At 41.7% G+C, this 22966-nt stretch overlaps 3 protein-coding genes across 4 annotated transcripts in view; 1 reads left to right on the top strand and 2 right to left on the bottom strand.

Moving 5' to 3' along the window:
* The window catches only part of ifrd2 (interferon-related developmental regulator 2), a 9476-nt gene extending 307 nt beyond the window's left edge, over window positions 1–9169 (bottom strand). The window contains exons 1-12 of one of the 2 annotated variants that reach the window (XM_035657270.1): window positions 8622–9169; window positions 7577–7633; window positions 3958–4074; window positions 3667–3751; window positions 3359–3483; window positions 3021–3178; window positions 2052–2105; window positions 1540–1718; window positions 1236–1344; window positions 987–1121; window positions 745–873; window positions 104–196 (exon numbers count right to left, since the gene is read on the bottom strand). In XM_035657270.1, coding sequence (XP_035513163.1) covers window positions 104–196; window positions 745–873; window positions 987–1121; window positions 1236–1344; window positions 1540–1718; window positions 2052–2105; window positions 3021–3178; window positions 3359–3483; window positions 3667–3751; window positions 3958–4074; window positions 7577–7633; window positions 8622–8664 — 1284 coding nt within the window. In that variant the 5' untranslated portion in view covers window positions 8665–9169. The remainder of the gene's footprint in view (window positions 1–103; window positions 197–744; window positions 874–986; window positions 1122–1235; window positions 1345–1539; window positions 1719–2051; window positions 2106–3020; window positions 3179–3358; window positions 3484–3666; window positions 3752–3957; window positions 4075–7576; window positions 7634–8621) is intronic. The other variant, XM_035657271.1, reaches the window with a different exon arrangement.
* Window positions 9170–9696: 527 nt separating this feature from the next.
* Window positions 9697–18438, bottom strand: amt (aminomethyltransferase). The gene is made up of 9 exons (XM_035657272.1): window positions 18146–18438; window positions 16528–16695; window positions 16226–16306; window positions 14811–14942; window positions 14614–14692; window positions 14027–14172; window positions 12939–13119; window positions 11854–12009; window positions 9697–11175 (listed from the first exon to the last, which is right to left on the bottom strand). Exons 1-9 carry the CDS (start codon window positions 18281–18283, stop codon window positions 11000–11002), a joined length of 1257 nt encoding a protein of 418 aa, XP_035513165.1. The 5' UTR covers window positions 18284–18438; the 3' UTR covers window positions 9697–10999.
* Window positions 18439–19644: 1206 nt separating this feature from the next.
* Window positions 19645–22939, top strand: si:dkey-20d21.12 (uncharacterized protein LOC556245 homolog). Its single transcript, XM_035656871.1, has 4 exons — window positions 19645–20101; window positions 20877–21141; window positions 21484–21702; window positions 21965–22939. The coding sequence occupies exons 2-4, from the start codon at window positions 21006–21008 to the stop codon at window positions 22099–22101; spliced, it is 492 nt and encodes a 163-aa protein (XP_035512764.1). The 5' UTR covers window positions 19645–20101; window positions 20877–21005; the 3' UTR covers window positions 22102–22939.
* The last annotated feature ends 27 nt before the right edge of the window (window positions 22940–22966 follow it).

Here is a 22966-nt window from a genome sequence, read left to right as displayed (position 1 = left end):
GCAGCAGCAGCAGCAGAAGGATGCAGAAGAAATGCAATCATCTCCGAGGTCAGATTGTTCCAGTGTGAAGGTTAAGATTCAGGGACAAAAGAGAGGCCGTTACCTTTTCAAATCGAGAGATCTTGTTGGCTTTGACAGCAGCATCCAGGATGAGGGGAGGGCCGAGGCCAAAGATGTCTCTCAGTAGTGGGTTGAACTGCACCAAAACAAAAGCGCACGCCAAAATTAACAATACGTTAACATCCAAATAACCAGGTATGGAGAATTGAATTGAATCAATTGAAGTGTAAACTTCTGCCCTACCAACAACCCCTCGCATTTCCTTCCTAATGTGCCATTATTGGTTACATTTGGCAGGTGCCACTTTGCTAAAATGCTAAAGTGTTTGTGCAGTATTACTCAGCTTATTTATTCACAATAAATCTAATAGCGAGGCAGTGGGATCGCCCACACCCATGTGGTGCTATGTAGGGTGTGTTCATTGTGTGCGTCTTCAATTTGCTGTGCTACATACAACCTGCCTGCCAGGGGGCTGCAGCTCCAGATAGTAGTGGGTGGCTGAGTAAACTAGATGCAACAGTTAACCTTTGTTGTATGTTAATAAATTATTAGTAATTGGTAACTGATTAGTATTTCTGCTGCCGACTAGCGAGGGTAGCAATGTTTAATCGCCTAGTTGTGCCTATCTCTAGTGAGAACACACAAGTAAAGTACACTACTGGCTTCAGTGTTTATTTTCCTGACCTGTAGGTGGTGTCTGACTCCGGACTCCATGATCTCTTTGAAGGCATCGTAGATTCTTCTCCTCATCCAGCTGTCGATGTAAACACTCTCCACCCCAAACCTGATCTTCTCCTCTGTGAAGTCCTCGTTCTGCAGGAGAAAGGGGACATCACAAAGTCATATGGAGAGAAGAATAAACCCTTCGCAGTGATAGCAAAGATAAGGGCATTAATAACAAATAGAACCATTGCTATAAAACATACCTCTATGTAATGTAGCACCTCTCTGAAGATGGAGCGTTGTTTCCGCCTGTCGTTCTTGGCTCTGTGCTTGTTGCCGTCTGTGGCTAAACTCTTAAGACACTGACACAGAGTTTCGCTGTCCTCCACCTCGAATTCCTACACACACCAGCGACACAATTAGATATGGGTATAGTGGTAAAAGGAGTACACACAGCATTTGAGTGTGCCTGCTCCCAAAAGGTACACAATTGTCTACACGTGTACGTCTACCTCTTCTATATCTCGTCCCAGCTCCACCAGCAGGGCGATGGTCTCTCCCGCTGCGATCCTGTAGTTGACGTCACTGCTCTGCAGACAAGCCTGCAGCTTGGGGAGGTGACTAGGAGGGCGACAGGGAGAGAGTCACTGTTGGTTACAATGCTCATCACTATTGATGACTTTTACTTTGGCAGCATGATTTATCAAAATGTTACCCTCAAAACTACAGAACTAAAGAAATGAAATGAAATAAATGAAAATCAAAAACAGACAAAAATGAAGAATTACTACAAGGCAGACTGTTCTTTCCACTCACAGGTCGAGCAGTACAGTCAGTCTAGATGCAGGACAAAGGGTGACAAGCAGCGACCAGGCCTGCAGGGCGGCACTGTGGAGGCCTGGACCGCCGGGTTTGGGTGTGGGGAGCGTCCCCTCTCTGTTGGGGTAGGAAGACATGAACACACTTTCCAGAAGGGCCAACGACTTGATCAAATCCTGGGAGGGTTCAGTGGTGATGATACGGGGAAAAAGAGAGAGAAAATGCAATGAGGGGTGAGAAAGAAAAAAACTGTTGATATGTAACAGCACAACAGTAAAGATAACTGTTGCCATATCAGGATTTAACATCTTAGATACAAACAGATACTGGAGCCTTGGACCCACATTTCGTAAGATTTCTTTATATTTATAAAATAAGTTCAACATAACAATGTGTAAACCAACTACTAACATTCAAACTACTTCCTGTGGTCCCAATATTTCTCTGCTAGACTTTGAGAATAATGAGAGTCATGATGGATTCAGCCATTGAGAGCACGTTGTTCTCACCTCTCCGTCTTCAGCAGCAGAGACGTAACAACACATCCCCAAGGCTCTGGCACACTGATGGAAACAGATGCAAGAATATTTAAATACCCAAACATTTAATTCAAAAAGAAAGTTTGCTAACATCAAAACATCTTTTTTTTTTTTTAAAAAAAAACCAAGCCAACCTTAAAATTATTATTCTCTCCTGGTTTGTTAATGTTTTAGTTTAAATAAAAAAATTAAAAAAGGTAAATAACTTTAAAAAAAGAAAAAAGGACTGTATAATGTGTATTTGTAGGTATGTCACTCAGTCCAATTGGCCTGTATTTGTTCCTCCAGACACAGTGTCCAACCCTGAGTCTCTGAAATGGCTGCTGTTAATGTCACACGGTGACACGAGTGGTCCACAAGAGTGCCCTGAACACTGGCAAGTGTTGTGTTTTTAGGTCTTCTGTTTGTTTCCAAAATTAACACAGTGGGTTGAAAACAGCAGTTGATGAGCCTTTGACACTTAAAACATCAAATCTACAACCTTGACAGGCTGGGAAATTCTCATATGGACAGTCCAATCACAACCACAGAAGGTGTTACATATGTGTAAGAGGAATTTTCTCTAATGTTGTTGAATGTCTGAGCTATGACTCACTTGACTATGGTACAACAATGGAGGTGAGACTGAGGTCAGCTGGGAGGGAGAAATACATTGCAGACTTTGCACTCAGTGAACTCTTGGCTGAACCAGATGTTTTTGGATTTGCTGTTGTTGTTCTGGAACTTTTATTGTCACGTTGCTGACTGAGTTTTAAGATGCAGTCCACATGACTAACTTCTATCCAGCACTCACACATTTATGTCCGAGCTGACTTTATTTTTATGTCTCATTTTCTGCTCTTCTTGTCTTTTTCCCCCCCAAGAGCTGTTGGTAAGTAAAAGATAATACCATATCCAAAGATTTGCCCAATATCAGAGAAAGTTAACGTGATTACTCACACTCTGGCGGGCTACTATGCTGGCACTGTTGTCAATCAGGATGGCGGTGAGGATGGGGCGAAGCATCTTGAAGCCTTCCTCTGCCTCGTCTCCACCCCCCAGCTGAATACAGAGGAGGGCGAAGACTGTGGCCGCCGCTGCCTGCTCCTCCCCGCTGCCTGGAGGGAACAGAAAGTTACTATTTGTTCATCAATTATAGTTGTTTTAGACTGCATTTCTGCAGTCTAAAACACCCTATACTGTATGTGCAGCGTTGTGTAAACATGCAGAACAACAACACCCTGATTAACAGAAATATATTTAACCTTTTCTACATCTGAGATCTGTTCTGGTCTTACCTTTTTTGAGGCTCCTTTCCAGGCAGTCGCTGACCGTGAGGCGTCTCTCTGTCAGGAAGTCGTAGAGGACTCTGGAGGAGAAGGCCTGTCGCAACGACTCGAGGCCCGCTAGACGCGTCTTAGTGCTGAGAGACACACAAACAGAGACAAGGGGAGAGAGAGGAAAATGAGACTTTCTGGTTACATCACTTCCTGGAATATCTACTACCGTCTGGTATTGCATCATCACCTTGCATTTGTCTTCCTGTTTATTGCTGACATTTCCTTCTTTTGTTATTGATAGTGACTGGACGAGTAAGACAACTCACCTCTTATCCATCAGGTTGTCTATACACTGCTTGAGTTTGTCTTCTGTTTCCTCCTGGGCAGTCTGCTCATCCACCTGCTCCCCTCCTGTGTTTGACCAGTCAACACACACAGATTTAATGTTTGGTTTAAGGGGAAAAAAACTTAGTCGTTTTAATGTCATACCACAAAAAAGGTGCTAAAAGGAATCAAAACGCACTATAAAATGTTGGCTGCATTTATTTACTTTGGTGTATATACGCAGTACCTTAGCTGTTATCCAAAAAAAGCATTATCTGCATTCATGTACAAACCTGTGCCCTCTTCCAGCACAGAGGTGCTTTCGCTGGCACTGCTGTAGTGGCTGAGGACATCAGACATCAGCTCATCATCGCTGGCACCCGACTCTCCCTTCAACCCATTTTTACTACCTAGAGAAAATAGTGAGACGAGGGAAGAAAGGAGGAGGTGGGAAAAAAAAATATACGAGTTAACAAACACGAGTCTGAATGCTGTTTTTCGTGGCAGCCTTGACTCGCTGCTTGACTGATGCTGGGTAAAAGGTGATGTAGACAACGCTGAGCATCTCAATCACGACAGGCACGGTGAGGACTGAGAAGCTGACTACCAGCAGTTGTTAGGACACTAACAAAAAAAAAAGCAAATAATGGAAATAATGAGCAACATTCGGTCAAAAATATACTTAAGTTTCCAACAAGAAGCCACAATGTTGTTGAGCAACAAGTTACTTCTTCCCTTTACTGTCCAAAATGATGCCTAGAAACTAGCAGTGTCTGCTAATAAGAGAGATTTAAATGTCAATGGTAATTATCAATTCTAAGTTTCAACAGCCATAGCGACACATATTTCTATAAAATGCCTCAAAATGACAGCTGGTTAACTGTAATGGTGAAATAAAAACACTAACAGAAAGCATCCCAAAATGAACCAGAATGTGGTTGGAGGCCATTTCCTCGCAGTGACTAATGGCAGGTTTAGGGAAGCTGACAGCAGTCCGCTCAGCTGTCTTTCTTTGTCAGTAACTGTACACCAGTCCTTAGACACAGACACGCAAACTCACTCACACACAATCTCCAAAATGCCCCCGTCATGTTTTATCATCAGTCTCCCCCACATAGGAGCTGATGTTCTCTCACATAAGGAAGAAACAGCAGTAAATGCAAGGTATTTCAATTAGACAGGGCCCTCTTATTTTCTACGTTCTACTAGTAAAAACTGTTCTATTAGTACCGTTTGGTAATCAGTGTTTTCATTGTTTTACACACCACGCGTGTGAGAAGGAGTGGGGCGGTTTGTCACGCAGAACCTGAACTGGGGTAAGAGACAGACAAGCAGAGCTAAGCTAACCCTCAGGTTCCTGCTGGCTCAGGACTTTCTACTGTTGGTGGGATTACTGGAGACCAGAGTGGCCATTCATTTATTCATTCATTCATTCAGTGTGTACGATCCAGAATGGTCAGACTGTGCTTGTGTGTGAGTGTTCAGGTCAACCAGGACAGTCCAGGTAACCCAGAGGTCACTCCACTCCGCTTTAGGTACAAGCTCAATGCCTACAACACACGTACAGTGAATACGACAACTCTAACAACACATCGTCTGATACCATTCACCGGTTTTATAAGAGGATCGCAGATAAAAAATGAAATGCAGTTCAGAATGCGTAAACAGAATCAACTGGGCTGAAGTTCATTTGACTTGACATCTGACTTCTTTACACTGCAAAAGTGAAGCATTCTGGGTGGTGGTGGTCTTCAACCACAAGCTGCTGACTTTCTGCTGTGGCTGACAAATTTACCACTACCTACCTGACTGGCATTTAAAGGCTCTATTCTCCTGAAACTGCAAAATGCTGATAGCAGCACTAACATTTGTTAAACCTAATGTCTGGGCATTGTACCTTTAACCCTACACGTCTTACTGTTGCCTGCTGCTTGTGAAATATTTCCTAGTTGAGCTGACTGGATAACAACTGGATAATTGCCCAATACCAGAACTGTACTGTACAGTAATGACCCAATGATGCGTTTCTATTAATAGCTACCTTCACACGTGTCAGTATATTACAGGCAGTTGTAAAACTGGGTGTGTAAGTGCTCATAGTGCCAAGCTGTTAATACAAAGTAATGCCTACTAGTCCTACTTTGAAATCATAAAAGTTGCTGTTTCTGGGGAAATGGCTGATATCTGGGAGCCTTTGATCAGAGTAAAATATCCAAGCATCTCAAGTAGGGGTTAAAGTTAATTCTCGATTCAAAAGGATTCCCAAGTCATAATCGATTCCTGAGCTGAAGGTCTGACTGCATGAATCACTCACCCACAAATCCTACGCCACAGTCATTAACCGCCCAGGAATATTAGTTTGTCTTATTTCAGTAGCTTACTACTAAGTTTTGATTGATTAATCATTAATGATTAGCAGACTGTGTTGCTATACGTCTGTAAGGAGAATAACAGATATTTAAATTTAAATTTAAATAATAAAACCATTACAAATCAATACAATTATTTTAGTTATTTTTTATTACTATTTGTACAAGAGTTATTTTATTCAGCCCAGAGTTGGATTAAGTTGTTCTGCAGTGTGTGTTGGTGTTGGTCAGTCTCGTTTGTCACTGCTGGAGAGGTTAAACACATTCATTCATTCAATTAAGCCATAACCTCGTAGCTTTTCCTCTTTATAAGGTAAACCTGAATGCAGCCCTGACAGCTCTGCTTTCCTTATGGAATATTCTCATATCTTTGACAGAACAGCCTGCGGCTCTCTTGCACACAAAGCTACGGTTCACAGCGGAGATAACGCGCCCTGCGAGCCTGTATCAGTGAGTCATTTCCCAGTCATCATCCTTGAACTCCCGGCCACTGTACAGGTTACACACACAGAAACAGTTACACACCTTCCCACGCAGGCCTGCCCACACATAGCTCACTTATGGCAAGTGTGAGCTCCCTGCCTCGGCTCACGTGTCGTCTCCACTTTGCTACTTTATGCTTACAAAGCAATCGCTCGCACAGCTCGGGCAGTCAGTCCGTCCCTGAGGAAGAGGCTCCGCTGACGGACAAATCAGAGCTCTGAGCCAAAGGGGTGGGGGCGTTTGAGTCACACAAGCTTTAAATACAGGACTAAATTAACCTATCTTCTCTTTACAAGCACTTTGCAGAGGAACACTGCCCTCACAGGCAGACAACTTATGCAACAAAACCCATATTTTTGACATGATTAATTCTTGTCATCACTAGTTTCATGCAGTAAAGATCCAACTAACAGACTTCTGAAACTGCAACCCTGGAATAACTCCTTAAACAGGCCTTGCAATAAATTAACTTCCACCATAAACTGTTCTGTAGTAAATGCAGCTGTATAAAAAAACATTTACTTGGAACTAAAATAATAATAATAATAATAATAATAATAATAATAAAAATAAAAATAACTTTTCTGCTGTCAGTCAGCACTGGTTAGAAAATGAGGCAGGATGGTGGGAGAGGTTTCAACCCTATTATTGGCAGAGAACACACAAAGTGTACGGTGACGAAGCAAGACTCCATGTTAGCAGCCAGTTGTAAGTGAAGAGGTCGGGTGGGTGAGAAGGTCAGATATGGATGAACTTCCTTTATAGTCCTTTGACGTTTGTCTTTTAAATATCCGAAGGTGGGGCATTTACTCATGACGGTCAAGCAGCACATGCATTAGGACTGTGGTAAAGTCAGCCAGTCAGTCAATACAGTGTGCAGTTAGATATGTGTAAGGGGGGAAAGAGTTCAACTTTTCAGTGCAGCTGGGGGGGAAAAACACGTTGAGTTGAGCAGGAGAGTGGCTGCTAGGTTTACTACATGCGCTGTGGTGAGGTTCAAGAGCTGCTGGACAAGCAGGATGTGGAGCGGAGGTCAGGGGTCAAGGGTCAGAGGAGTTACCTTTCAGCGAGGCTTTAGCCGACAGCTGCAGCTGAAGAACCTCCTGACGAAGAGAACCTGGAGATGACGTATGAACGGAGGAATGGATGGATGGATGAAATAAAGGGTGTATGGATCGGAGGGAGAATGGCGGACGGACCCAAAGGTTGAATGGAAAGATGGGTAAGATGGAGGAATTACCATGACGGAGAAGAAAACATCAGAACGGAGCTACATTCATGAAACTTTGCATTGCAAAATACCAACAGACTATTAATAACACTGCACAAAAGAAGCCTAGTGAAGTTTTCATAAACTTACAAAGATTTGCAATTTTAATGGAAACACCAGACTTAACCTGTTGGTCCATTTATTTATAATCTTCAGCAGAAATCTTCACTCCACAAAAGTGTGTGTGCATGATGGATCTGGCACGTGTGTGCTTCCCGGGCAACGTCACTCCATAAAACGTGAGGGGGCTGTAACTCCCTCACAGGCACATGCATGGTCCGCACCACGGCTGTGCATTGATAAAAACGTGAAATGTGACTCCCGAGCAGCATGTAAATGCACTTAGTGTAATTGTACCAAAACACCCTGTTGCACTGGTTGTTCCTCTTCATCAGTCTTCATCTACCTGTTGCTAAAAATAACATGTGGTGAACATTAAAGTGCAGCTTTAGACAGCCAGGGTCCTGAATGAGAAACACTATTAACACAACTAACCACGCTGCCTTCATTCATTCCACACGTGTATCGTTAAACTCATTCACAAACACATGCAAACTGCACTGCTACACTGCAGCGCCAATTATAAGCCACATGGCTGTACATGGCAGTCAGCAGAACCATTTACAGGTCAAGTATCTAAAGTCAGGAGCAACAACAGACTCTGCATTATGATTCACGGTGTATGGTACAAGTACTCGCTGCTACAGCCACACTGGCTTTACGCTAAAGGTGCGGCGTTTAAACACTTTGGTCTGTCGTACTCAGTCATTACACTCCTGCTGGTTTGTTGCCAGAGACTGGGTGGTGAGTTAGCATGGCAGCTACTGCTACTTACCCGGCTTGCTGTAGCCACGTTTCCCCTTTTTACTCCGCGGCATTGTGAGTGCTGCTTTGATCCACAGTTCACAACAGAGCTAGCCGAGGTTCGCTAGCTGAAGTTAGCCTGCCTTTGAGTCCACCTGTCCTGTAAAGTCCGTCCGCTGCTCACAGGGTTGACAGTGGGTGAGAAGGCAGCAGCAGCAGAGGGCTGGGTGGTCTCCGGGGTTTATCTCGCCGGCTCTGGTGAAAAAGCTCCCACAAGTCCACCTTCTTTCACACTTGTTGTTTACACTTTGGCTATCGTCGGCTAGCGTCCTTCCCCAGCCACCACCACGCTCCACAGCTCCCTTCAGTCTGGGAATGATAAAGAGTTGTCCGGCGGTAAAAAGTCACTCTCCTCGGCGGGTTTCACTGTGTATTATCTATAATTGTCCCCAGGTAATCTATATATAATACCAGGTTGAGATAATAGGTATTTTCCAAAGTGTTTAGGACGGAGTTTTGAGCACGCTGCTGTCGTCAAGTCCACCATCTTCCTCTCAGTAAGCAGAACAGACCGGCAGCGGGTTGCCAGGTTGTGTCAGAATCCCCCGTTTCCGGGTATGTCTAAAAGCAACCTTTGACCATTTACAGTATAAATAAACCTCTGACTGGATGGAGGAAGCCCTTGTTTTTAAACTCACGTCATATCTATGATTACCGTAATATACATTTAAGGGACGGTAACATTTTCATGAATAAAGTCAGACTTAGTGACTATATAACGACTACTGTTAAAAAAAAAAAGATAATTCTCAGATTTAAAACAGTTTGAGATTGATTTTTAAGTTTTAAATAGAAATCAGTGTTGTTGTTGTTTTTTTTCAAATAATTTTGAAACAGACATTTTTCATAAGCCATAAGTTTAATTTTTGGACAATGGAATTTAGGCTTTTTTGTCATTTTTCTGCAAGTGGACCTGATCTTGTTCCCTATCTCAGGACCCCTCCAGACCCTTGTTTAGGAGCCAAAATTATGTGAGGCATGACATGAACATTTATGCAATCTTATTTTCACATCATTGTCAGTATCACTAGAAAAATAGCAGCAGATCATGGGAAAAAGAAAAGGAAATTGTCTTTAATAAAGAAGATATTTTCTAATCAAATAAACAATGTTATTTCAAATGTACATGAGAACTCAGTTACAAATTAAAATCCACAGTGACACACAAAGTGCACCTTCAAGACAGTTGGCAAAAACTGACAACCTATAAATCAGTAGTATTATTTAGTTTGTTATTATTTTCATGAAATAAGACATTCAGAGCTGCACAGACAGTCCAAAGACAATGTTCTAGTTTAATACAGAAATTAAATTTCATTAGTTGCCAGACAGAACAGACATAATGACAATAAACCTATTTTCAAGTTAGGTTATCATTCTACCACATTTCTCCCTCAGGTTTAATATATTATTACATTATAAACAGTCTGGTCAGGTTATCGACCAGATCAACAGAGTGAACCAGAACTCCCTCAAAATCCCTCCAAACAAGAACTTGCTGAGAACATCTGCTAATTAACACAAAAAATGCTAATTCCACAAACTGAACTGGCAGGTTTATGTTAATTGGCATATTTCAGGTGGGGTTTTTGTGTTGGAAGGATTATGAGCTGGTCCTGTTTGACCTTCCTTCACTAAGCTGTTTACAACTAACAATAAAATGAATGGACATTTGGCTCTGTGGTATTTGAAAGAAAAACTGCAGACATGTAGTGAAATAACATCAAAAGAACCATTTGGAATCTCTTTGTTTTGGTCCAGCGATGACAAAGTAAATGCTGTCATGTTTCATTAGCAAAACCTATATTCTAAAACAAGAAGTTAATTAAATACTTGTGTTAGGATCCACACAGTCTCACTGCTGGTTCAGTTTAAGCTGCTGTCCACTTACAAAATTAAAAATTAAAAAACTTGGTCTATGAACTTTGTTAACAGAGCATCTATGCCCATACTATCATACATACATTCTCAGACTCCACTTAGTTACTGGACAGTGCGTTGCTTAAACACACACAAGAACAGTAGCATGATGTTTGTAGAGTGATAGCCTGCTGTTTAAAATGTTCTCCACAAAGTCTGTGTGTATACTGTACCATGTGTTTCTTCTTTAGTGTCTCTAATACGAACTCTTATTCATTTAATGTGCTTCACTAGGAAAGTGACTAATCACATCAGACCAGCACACACACTGTATTATATAATACTTCATCATTTTGTAATATTTTCTCTCAATGAACTGCATAGCTGGAGGTAAACAGAAGAGGGCAGCATTTGTGAATATGGGACAGAGTGAAGGAATGTTCCAGTGTAAGTTTATGTACCGTGTGTTTGTGTGTGTGTGTGTCCCTCCTATCCAGAATAATAGTTGGTGGGGACGAAGGGCATCTTGCTGACGGTGGCGGGCACTGCTTTTTTCCTGACCTCGACCTGGATGGCTGTTCCGTTCTTAGCGAATGCCACATCCACGTAACCCATGGCGACGTTCTTTTTCAGGCAGGGAGAGGGGCAGCCGCTGGTCACTTCACCTAAATAAATATCAAAGGATAAGACTTTCAATTTAAATCTATGTCTGACTCCCTTTTCAGAGAACAAATACATAGCAAGCCAGATTAAAACCTTATGGTAGAAATGGGAGTGGCAATATACTTTAAAATCCTAAGAATTTTCTTCAGTATTGATAGAACGTTAAAAAAAAATATCCAAAACATAGAATTAATAGAACTGAGATTAATGACATTAATATGGTAATGTAATGTATAATGTCAAACAAACAATGTGCAGGATTTGAAAATGTGTGACTTTGGCAACCCCCAGTGGTGGTACCATGAATGAAAAAATTCAACAAAGATAGAACTTTACAGAGAACTAGCTCCATTCCGGTTCAAGCACCTAGTTATGAACTGTTTGGAGCATTTCGACCGAAAATTGCTTTGGAACCTGAAAAGTTGGTTCACAAGTAGAACCAAAGTGGGCATGTCATATTCCATTGTGCAACACCCTCTGTTGATGACGCATCCTTGATTACAATGATTTCGCTCAAAACTGTTGGAAACACGTGATTTGATAGATAGCACCAAGGTTCAACCAGAGCTAATTTGGTTGAAAAACACTAATAGCGGCTTTAACATTAAATCTTTTTTGTGTCAGTGGTTGTGTATTGCATTATATGAAGTATCACAGCTCCCTCCTGTTTGCTTACTGACCTATGACCTTTCCATCAGGCCCAAGTATGGGTGTGTGTTGTCTGACAGGGGGGCCGGTGGAGACCAGACCGACTCTCTTCCTGGCTGTCTTGGCTTTTATCTGAGGTACGATGATGTCAGCGCCGGGGAAATCCTTGGTCTGACGCCGACGCTTTCCTGTGTGTGAAAAGACAAAGCAATGGAGGTCATACACGGAAACAACTGCGCTGTAAAAGCTCACGCACAGAGAGACACAACAACATGCAGAAACACTGGTTGAATGATCAAAAATGACACCCTACCGGTCCCCATCTTTACACCTGAATGCAACAGAGAGTTGAGAAAACTAAGCTCACTTACTAACACGAGTAAGTCAACACATATCATCACCTTTTAACTTAATATAGCAAACCTTTTAGCAAACAGTTGCTTATTTACACATCCAGCAACATTATCATTCACTTAGAGTCATGTTTCTGCCACCTGCTGAATGTACGTCCAATATTCACTCTCTTTTAGTCTCTACCAACTCCTGAGGGAAAAATCTTTACCTGTATCTTCTCTGCGTTCACTAGCTAGTCATTAACTAGTCGGTCTCACTATAAAACTCTATAAAGACGAGGGGAGCTGCAGTTTCAAGTGATAATTCTCCATAGTTTCATCACTACAGGCTAAGAGTTTAATCAACAATTTTACATTTTACAGCGGGTTATGTGCCAGAGCATTTCTTGGCTGGCCGCCGCTGGATGCCTTGTAACTGGTCCCAGCCAAATAGTATATTGTGGCACACACAACAAATTGTTACAAAGGGTTAATTAGTGAGCTTCATCACTGCTGGTACACTGATTGTGTTACTTTTGGACAGACCCAGGCTAGCTGTTTCCCTCTGCTTCTAGTCTTTATGCTAAGCTAATCGGCTGCTGGCTCCAGCTACATATTTACCATACAGACGTGAACTAACTCTGTTTGACAAAAGAGTTCAGATATAAATAAAAAGGATAGACATGTCTTCAAAATCAATCACCCGTTCCATCACAGTCTTCTTCAAAAACAATCTGGTTGGAAAAAAAACATTTAATAAAAATATATGAAGACTAAAATCTAACCTATGGTCCAGACTAGGGTGGCCTCCACAGGTGTGGTGGTTTCATCTATGTCGTTGCCATAGAGACAAAGCCCTGCCTCTAGCCGCAGACTGTCCCTGGCGCCCAAACCAGCCAGCTTCACCTCGCTGTTAGCCAACAGCTTCTCCGTCAGCTCCACCACTCTGGACTGAGGGACGGAGATCTGGGACACAGAGACAGAGACAGCCTGTAGAGCTTTTCATGGAAAGGAATATTAAACATTGAATGAATATACATATTCTAACTCAGCAATACTGAAAAAAAAGAGACATAGTTTGATGAGGGGGTATATTTGTATTAGGTGCTCCAAGATATATTAGTATAAAAAAGATGAGGGGAAACAACTAATTACAGGCTGTATAGTCAGTCTATTTTTGTGAGTCTTAGCACTGAGGGAAAGATTGATGGAAATAAATTATGTAAAAGAAAAAGTCAAACAAAGAGACACAAACTCCCACATTCCCTCTGTCAGAGAGAGACCCACCCACATCCATCCTGCTGTCTACAGAGCTCCAGCAGAGTTGGCTGATAGAGAGAAAGAGATAAATGCATGTAATAACTAGTAAACTATTAATCTGGAAACCTTGCAAACAGAATATTTGGAGAGCTTTTAAAAGTGTAAACACCAAAATATTACCATGTTTGATGAGGGAAAAATGTTCAGGTGGCAAAATACTAGAAAGAAAAAATTAACTTGATCCAAACTGGACCCAGTTCCGTGTGTGTGATCCCAATGCACATCATATTCAGGGGCGTGTCAACTGTCAGATACAAGGAAATACTAACCACCTTTACAGTTTCTGCTTGTTTTCATAGAAATACAGTGATTCCTGGCAGGAGGAGGGAAAGTGGTGGCTACACAACCATCTTTTATTAGCCATTATAGCAGCATGGCTCTATGTCTGTCTGTCGCTCTGTCCGTCTGTTGTTGGGTCTACCACTCTGGTCAGACTGAAATATCTCAAAAATGATTGGACACATTGCTTTGAGATTTTGTCAAGAACTTTATGGTGCCCAAAGAATGAATCCTAGAGAGAGAGAGAGAGACTGAGAGACAGAGAGATGCTGACCTCCACCCCGTCCTCTCCGGTGTATCCACAGCGGGTGACCCTGCAGCCAGGAACACCAAAGACAGTGGCCAAGGTGGAGGTCATGAAGGTCAGTTTACTGAGGTCTTCCTTCAGTCCCTCCTGGAGCACCTGAGACATGGATGGACCTGACAACACACAACACAGCAGATAAATACTCTACATAAACTAAGACATAGAGAGTCCTACACAGAGGAGTTCAAATAGCCAATTAACTATAGATTCTGTGAGGAAAGAGTACAAATAACTGAGGGAAGAAAAAGTGATAAAAATGATAAAAGAAATACTGGACAGGGCTCAAATAATGAAACAGAAACTGGGGAAAATTAAATAGAAAGAAGAGTTGGAGGGAGGACGTAGAATGGAGGGGAGGGGTGAAAGGCAAAGAATGATGAACAGGAGGAAAAAGAGGTAAAGGAGGAGGAGAAAATAAGACAGAAACAGAAGAAAGAGGGAAAGAGAACACGAGAGAAAGGGAAGGAGGGAAAGAACAAAAGAATCAGGTCAGGGAAAGGAATAGGGAAAGGAATAAAGAAAGGAAGAAGAAAGGAAGAGGAAGAATACTTTACCTTGCACAGCAATCAGTGCTTCATCAAGGAATTCCAAATCCACATCAAAACCTGCAGCTTTGTACTCTGCCAGTTTGGCCTACAGGTAAAACACACACACACATACATCAGACACTTTCTGTCAGTCAGACAGACACTCCCCACCTGTCTGTCTGTCGACACACACACACACACACACACACACAGTCTGTATTTACCTTCATACGAGCTGAGTCCTTGTCAGCACAGCCAGCGTTGGAGACGACATAGAGGTAGCCCTGGTCAGTCCTTGTCACAATGAGGTCATCAATAATTCCTCCTTTCTCATTGGTGAATAGAGTCAGTGTACCCTGGGGGGGGAATCGGTGAGGATTTGAAGGTATACGGAGGATATGTATTTGAGACACTGTTGGTCAAATTACTCCAAAAACTCCACATGCTCCACATGAACAAGTTAACCTTATTTTATGGCTCAGGTGGTCCAATCAAAGGGCTCATTTGTTTGCTTAGAACAATAATCAGTATTTATTTTGAATAAACAATTTTCCAAAATCAATTATATAATATGGGTTAACTGAGCCATAAAAATTTAATTTTGTAGTTCTAACACAGATCTCCCCATTTTCTCATCACTTTCTGCTCCATGAAGCATATTCTGAGCTGTCCTTCCCACTAAAGGACTTTGTTTCATTGAGTCTTCTTGTAGCAGAAAACCCGACAACTTTTTGGATGCATTTTCATTCGGATATTACCAAAAATCTATTTAAAATATGGTACTCCTTTCTAAAAATCTTGGTATTTTGGGGGGAAATCAAGTGGACACAAGTGGACAAATTTAAATGCATTCAGGATGGCAGTGGGGCCTTTTGAGAACAATCTAGTCTAAGACAAGACTGTAGTCAGACAGAAGTCACATTTCTCTACTGCAGTTGTTTGATACTTTGATTGAGACGGGCCTTTTTGACCCATTATCACATGTAGTGTCTTGGAATGTGGAAGTATGTAATGTAGTAATGTCACACTGTTTTCTTTTAACATAAACAGTCAGTGTTATAGAATAATATTTTCTTACCTGCACTCTCTTCTTCTTTTAAAGCAGCCATAATTATTATTTTACATTAAAAATGGGTCACATGGCTACTGGTATGTGAAAGGGATCGCTCATAGTGACGGAACCACAGAGAATTTTCACCCGACTTTGCAGTTCCTCTCATTTTAGAGTCTTTCAGCTCACTGTTGTAGCCTTCAGGACTGCCACTTTGCTGCTTTCTTTCACTTTCAACATTTTTATCAGCTTTGTTTTAAGATGTGACCTCTGTTTTCAGTTACAACCCCAGACTACACTATCTGCTCAGCACCAAACAACATTTAGCGCCTGAAGAGTCAGATATTTTCCTCAGGAGGTGGTGGAGACAGTCCTATAAAAAGGGGTTAATACTGGACTTGCTTTCATAAGATGGCAAGAAACTTGATGATATTGTTGCTCATATCTGCTGAATATGTAAATACCCAACTGTTTGCTAACATCAACTTAAAAGGTGATGATATGTCAGTGCTGTGTTACGATTTGTTTCTACTGTGGACAAAAAACTCAGTTATTGCAGGTTTAACATGAAACAATCCTTCATCTCACCTGGTTGTCCTTGAGTTCTGCAATATCTGCAACTACTAGAGACTCCATGAACTTCACCCTGTCTTTGCCATGGACTTTGGTCTGACAGAAAAAAAGCAAAAAGGAAGTATTTCAACATAGAAATGGCAGTTTTATTTCTGGTGGGTTCTTTCGTGCAACGTCAAAACAAACCTATTTAACCCCTGTTAACTGACAAATGACTGTGTTTTACTATGACAACGTGTGTCTGTGACTGGAAGTTTGTACACACGTATTTGTTTACCTGTGCTCGTGTTTGTGCTGTATGTATTTGTGCGTTTCACCTGCAGCATGTGGCTGACGTCGAAAATGGAGCAGTGCTCTCGGGTGTGCATGTGCGTGGCGATGTGACTGTCTTTATACTGGACAGGCATACTCCAGCCCGCAAACTCCACCATCTTTCCCCCCTGCTCCCTGTGGAAGTCAAACAGCGGGGTCTTCTTCAAGGCAGCCTGCAGGAAATAAGACATATATACATAGAAACACAAGAACCACGGTTTAATTTTGATGTATTAATCATAAAACTGAATTATAATCCACTTTTAGTGGTACAATTAGTGTAATAAAAACAATCCAACCACTTCCAGAGAAGATACATATACTAAAACAAGCACATTTGAAATTATTTTATTTTATTCAATAACAGTGATATTGGATGGAGTAACACATCTTTATTGAATATGGAGCTCTGTTTCTGATCTATCAGACAGTCAAATGGCAGATTGTTTTTCCTGCCCTAACTTCTGACCTTTAAACCCGCCAGTGGAGGGGGCTTATCAGCGCAGGAGTAGAAAAGCATTATGGGACAGAGTGTGTCGGCACTTTACATAAGACTCAATTGCTTTTTACTAAACTGTTCAAGTCCAAAGTCAGCTATTAATTGGAATGAACAGAGCAGAGATGGTTGTTCTCCGGTTGGAATTTGCACACACATACACACAGATGGACACACACACACACATACACTTAATGAACTACTACAGATTAGAGCATTAGGACTTTAGTCTTTTTAGCCCTTTTGCTTTGTGCAACAAAGATACATTATAAGGGGCTTAGTGAGTCCTACAGATACAGACTTTATCTCACTGGACTGATAAATTAGGTCTGCTATTTTAATTCATTCATAACCTTTGACTGAACGAATGAATCTGGGTAAGGTCACACTTTGAAGTAAGCAGAGGCGGAGAGAGGGCTGACAGCACTGTAGAGTCAGTCACTCGTGGTTTTAATAAAATCATCTTGTGCAGCTCAGTGAAGTGAAGCAGGCAGCGGGCAGGAGGATGGCAGTCTGCTGGGACAGACGCACATTATGTCTGCATGAACTGCCTGCTGCTGTGACACACTCTGATGTTATAGTTGTAATATGCAGTAACAGTGATAGAGCCAGTGATTTATTCTGGAGTGGAGTTCAAATATGATGGCCAAAAACACCTACTGTAGCCTACTCTGATTTCTACAACCAGAACTTCAAATACAACCCAGGAGATTAAAAATCTGGCATAAACCAAAGGTTTACTTCACATTAAACTCACCACTGAGTACAGTTAACATATAATATACATCTCAAACCTTGATTTAAAAAGAATATTATGAGAGTTTTATAGTCATATCTTATTTTAAGACACCATAAAGTAGGATAATGTCAATATAAATTCACTTGTGGGCCACACTGCTGTCAGATAATTAAAGAGATATATGAGAGTTGAAAACTTTAAAGTGAGGTTGTTGAAAACTTCAATGTGCCACAGACACAAAGTCTCCACAAAGAATACACTGTGGTTTCATCGACCTCCAGTAGAAACACTGTGTTTACGCTGCTTCACCAAAACTATCGCAAAATGCCTTTGGATCCCTTGCAGCGACCCAAGTTTACCGCGCAGCCACTCTTCATGCCCCGCTCACCTCCGCACTTGACGCCTGCCTCTGCTGCTGCTGCCTCCCCGCACATCCAGCTCCAGCGACCCGCAGCAAACCGTCCCTGGAAGCCCGCAGCCCGAGCCCGGAACCCCCGACCCCGACCAGCATCCGAGCCCACATCATGCAACCTGAAGTCTCTCTATCTCTCACACACACACTCTCACACACACACACACACACTCCTGACGGGTAACACTTCCGCTGTGTTACTAAACTCTTTGGACTCCACTCTGGAATTTCTGCTTTCCTGGCAAAAACACATGAGCGGCGATGGAAGGGAAGAGCAAAGGCTTGTGGGAAATGTAGTTGATTAGTTCATTAGCTCTGCAGGGGTTTCGCCGGTTGAAGAAATGCTGACTGGCCCCAGAGTCATAGAGTACAGCTGCCTATAGTGTAGTAGACTATACATTCTTTACGAAGCTGAACTCTTTAATGTGGATCAGATAATAATCACACTGTTTAATGGCTGTTTATTGGAAGCAACATTTTCAAACTTTTTGGTTTATGTGTTGGTTGGTTGCTGCTAGTGTAATATGGCTTATGAGGGTCAGGATCAAACCAGCTTCTGCAAAACATTGACCAGGTTTACAATTCAGCACCGAGTATCCATAATACTACTAACTATCCATAATAGGACACAACATCTGGAAGGAAAAAAAAGCACAGCTAAAAACTATATATAAAAATAATATATGAAGTGGCAGCTGGCCTAACAAAATGACAACATCCTGTGAAATATAGCAGATGTGAGAAACATCAAATGCATTCAGATGTAAGCAGATTGCCTCCCAAAGGTCGCTGAGATGGGCTCCAAATCCTGATGGATAGGATTAAGTAATAGGGCGTACATGTTTTATACCCATTTAGTAATTACTGTAGTAATTAATGCATGATAGACTTTCTAATTATAACCATTGGTTCTTAAATGATAAAAACCCCATTCTAATCTTGTTCTCCTTTTAAGGGCAATGGCTACCAATGGGTCAACAGGAGAGAGAGAAACACGGTCAACTAACAAATGACTTTTTCATCTCAGTTGCTATTTGAGAGGCATATCAAAAAGAGTTTGGCACACTGCACACGTTTTGCCTTCATTCAAAAGTAAAGACTGAAACCTGTTGAAAACCTGTTGAACTGTCTGTGCTTTAGATTGCCAACAGGATCCTCACATGCTACTAACTGCATGTTAATAAATTGGAAATTATATGTCTAAGTGTTTGGACTCATCCTACATAAATCTGTCCGTTATTCAGAAAACAGTGTACAGTTTCCCACCCGACTGTGTACCCATTGATATTTGTCCATGTGAGTATTTGTGTGTGTGTTTATCCCTCTGTACCCCATCATGCCCTCCACCCAGATCATTGAGTCATCCTTTGGCCTGAGAAACTAATAATACCCCCATGTCTCTGCTGCTATTTTAGGCCTTGAGGGCCAGCAGGGTTGGGCGTGTGTGTGAGCATGATTGGAGGGTAGTGACAGGGCTGAAAAGACTTCCTCTCCCTCTCCATGTCTCTAGCTCTCTCACAGGGCAGTTAGGGTGGGCTAAATCAGAACATGGACGCACACAAACATACTTAGTAAGACGGGGTGGCGCTGGAGTGTCCTACAGTTGCTCAGTGACACACAGACACACTCACGAGGAGGAGTAGGACCCTGAGGCTAAACCTGGAGGTTCTCTTTTGTTTTCACACATCAAGGATTTTACTTGAATCACTTATTCATTGTTGGGATTAGATTTCAGTTCCGTTGGATTACTTTTGTCGCTGCGTGGCTCCTGGATGACCTGTTTGGATATTTAATGTCATTCCTCATCGCTGCTCCCGTGGGTGCAGACACATGTTTTGGCAAACGGGTGTCTGAGTGTGAGGAGACTGGGTGAACAAGAAGAGCGACAGACAGACAAGAACAAACAAGCAGACAGGCATATGCTGACAAAGGGTGAGTGGGAAGAGAATAACAGTATTTCTTAGACCAGTTTTGTCCAATAAAATAGATCTGGTCTGGCAGCACAGTGTCTTCACACAGTCAGGGTGTAATGCATTTAATCATCCATTCATTCATTCTGTTAGTCATTAGATTGGAGCCTGCCCTGTCCTTTGGCCTTCGATTCAAATTCCAGCAACATTGTGCCTTTATGGATTTGACAACCAGCTCTATTAATAGTTCTGATAAATTAGCCTCTCATGTGGCCCGTTTGTTTTGTCTTCAAATAGAAACCAAGATGATCTGTTTTCTTGTCCTCACATATGGTACATGCCAACATACCGCTCTATTTTTATTCGAACTACAGAATAACTTCTAATCCATTCCCTGCTTTCTCTCCCACTTCTTGCCACCCACCATATCCTCATCTCTATTAATTAAACCATCTTGATATTTGAGATTTATATGAAACTAAAGATCCCAAAAGAACAAACAACTCCATTTACCAATGTAGGGCGAGTAAATAACAACAGCACAGGTGCAAAGTAGCTGCCAGTGTCTCCCATTAAGCAAGAAGACCTTAGACTGTTCATCTCTATAGTCATTTAAATTATTCAGAGAGAAGTTTTTGTGAGGACTTGCTAATAAACTAATCATTGTTGGAAATATTTTGTAAATCCATTCATAGATCATTTGCATTTCCTTGATATACTTTCAATGACAGAGCAGTCTGGTTGGTAAACATGGCTGTGCATTGTCCTGTTTGCTGACACAAACTTCTTTCTTTAAGTTGCCTCGTGCCGCCTCCAGAAGCCAATACTGTGGCTTCATTCACTGGAAGGAAGGTGTTGAGAAGTGGAGAGCCGTCTTGAACAATCTAGCGGTCTAACTAACTATTCATCCCTCAAGAGGAGACGAGATGTCGAGGCCTCCTTCCTCCCAGACCACCCCTCAGTTCCACAGGGTCAGCGACAGGGATCTCACCGAGATCGAACTACATTCTGTGGACTCCATCAACGACCTCCACCGAACGCACCATGAACACAGCCACAAAGGTACACACACACACAAATACCCCCAACACAGCCACAACTGACACACACAGCCAAAAATGGACATACACACACCTGAACCCAGGCACAAAGGTACACACACACACCCTTCAAACATAGGCAAAAATGGACATACAGATACATGCCAAACACACCCAAAAGGTACACCCCTACCCCAAACACAGCTAAAAAAGGTACACACACACAACCTGAACACAGATGCAAAGTTACACACAAACAAACATGGCCAAAAAAGGGACACGCACACAAAATACAAACACAATGGTATACACACAAACACCAACAAGGTACCCACACATTGACACTCACTGTGTCTGATTTCAGGGATGAGGCCTCCTCGACCTGCTTACACACCCTCCCCAAATGGGAATCTATACACATGTGATGTGACAGCTGCCAATCAAAGAGGCCATCCAGTCAGCAGCAAGTGGCAGAGCCGTCTACAGGATATGCTGACACCCAGTTCATCACGTGCCTATGCCATGGGCTGTGCCATTATCACTTTGCTGCTGCTAACTGTGTTACTCATCTTCTACTTTTTGGGTGAGAGATCATATTCATTCATTTTCATTTGTTTGCCTTGATACTTTCTGGATATTTTATATTTCCTCGATCTATGAATTTCACTTTGCCTAGACTATTTCCTTAAATCTCTTTACAATTATCACGTTATTTGCAATATTCCATTTATATTTATACTTAAAGCTTTCAAACATGTCTGTAAATCTAAGAACAGGATATTTTTGTCAGCCTAACCCAAGATGGAAAATGGACAATAATGGTTTTGTTTCTGTTCCTCCTCCAGTCCAGCAGGGCGGCGCAGTCAGAATGCTGACTGAGGCACTGAAGGAGAAAGAGGCTGCAGCCACAGAGCTGTCACTGCTGATCCAAGAACTGCAGGCACTGAGACGCAACCTGACAGCCACGAGAGGAGGGACATGAGGAACATATGTATAAATAAACATACAAATCTATACGTACACACAGATACACCTTTAATATTGGACGTGAGATGCTTTGAAGTAAAGCAAAACTTTGTTTTACACTGGATTTTTCCTTGAAGAGGAAACATTATCAAAATGTTTCCTAAATGTTTTCAGTGTTTCAGATTGAATGTAAGTGATGGAACCACGTTAAGAGATGGGAGGTTTCTGAGAACCGTTCCACTCTTTCCTGCCAGGTCACTAAATGAAAAGGACTTTTGAACTCAGGTACTTTTTGTTCTGTGATGATGGCGCTCTTATTAAAGCAGTATAGCTGGTTAGATTAAATGAATAGAGACAGTATATCTCATGACATTGCATCGCATAATACACATTTAATATCTGTAGCAAACTGATTATTCTGCATTGTCGCTCAAAACGATTTTAAAGTGTCACACAAAGTGTTTAAATGACACAGTAGTAAGGTCTACCAGCTGTCTCTGTGCTGTCAGTCATGTTGTGTGCATAAGTGTCTATCACACATGGAGCAGCACAATCAAAATGTGGTAGACAAACACACAACTACAATGTATTAAATGGATAACAAAGACAATACTGTTTTTTAATGTATCTGTTAACCGCTTTGTATTCTTGTTTTGCTCTTTGTTGAGAAAGAAGGTTACATTAAGCAAAGGTTGATGACTTCAACCACCAATTTTAGCATACTAAATATATAATTATCCGTTACTTAACAGTTTAAACAGGGTGTAATTTTGTTTTAAAGAGTAAAAAAGAATCACATCTCTTAAAATGAGCAGATAGGTTGAAGCTGATTTTCACCCAGATGTTATGTCCACCATGTGCCACCACAGTTTCTCCTACAC

This window comes from Morone saxatilis, unplaced genomic scaffold, assembly GCF_004916995.1.
Source record: "Morone saxatilis isolate NCDOM2014 unplaced genomic scaffold, NCSU_SB_2.0 Contig15, whole genome shotgun sequence".
NCBI classification, from domain to species: domain Eukaryota; kingdom Metazoa; phylum Chordata; class Actinopteri; family Moronidae; genus Morone; species Morone saxatilis.
This window is presented reverse-complemented; position numbering and strand designations above follow the sequence as displayed.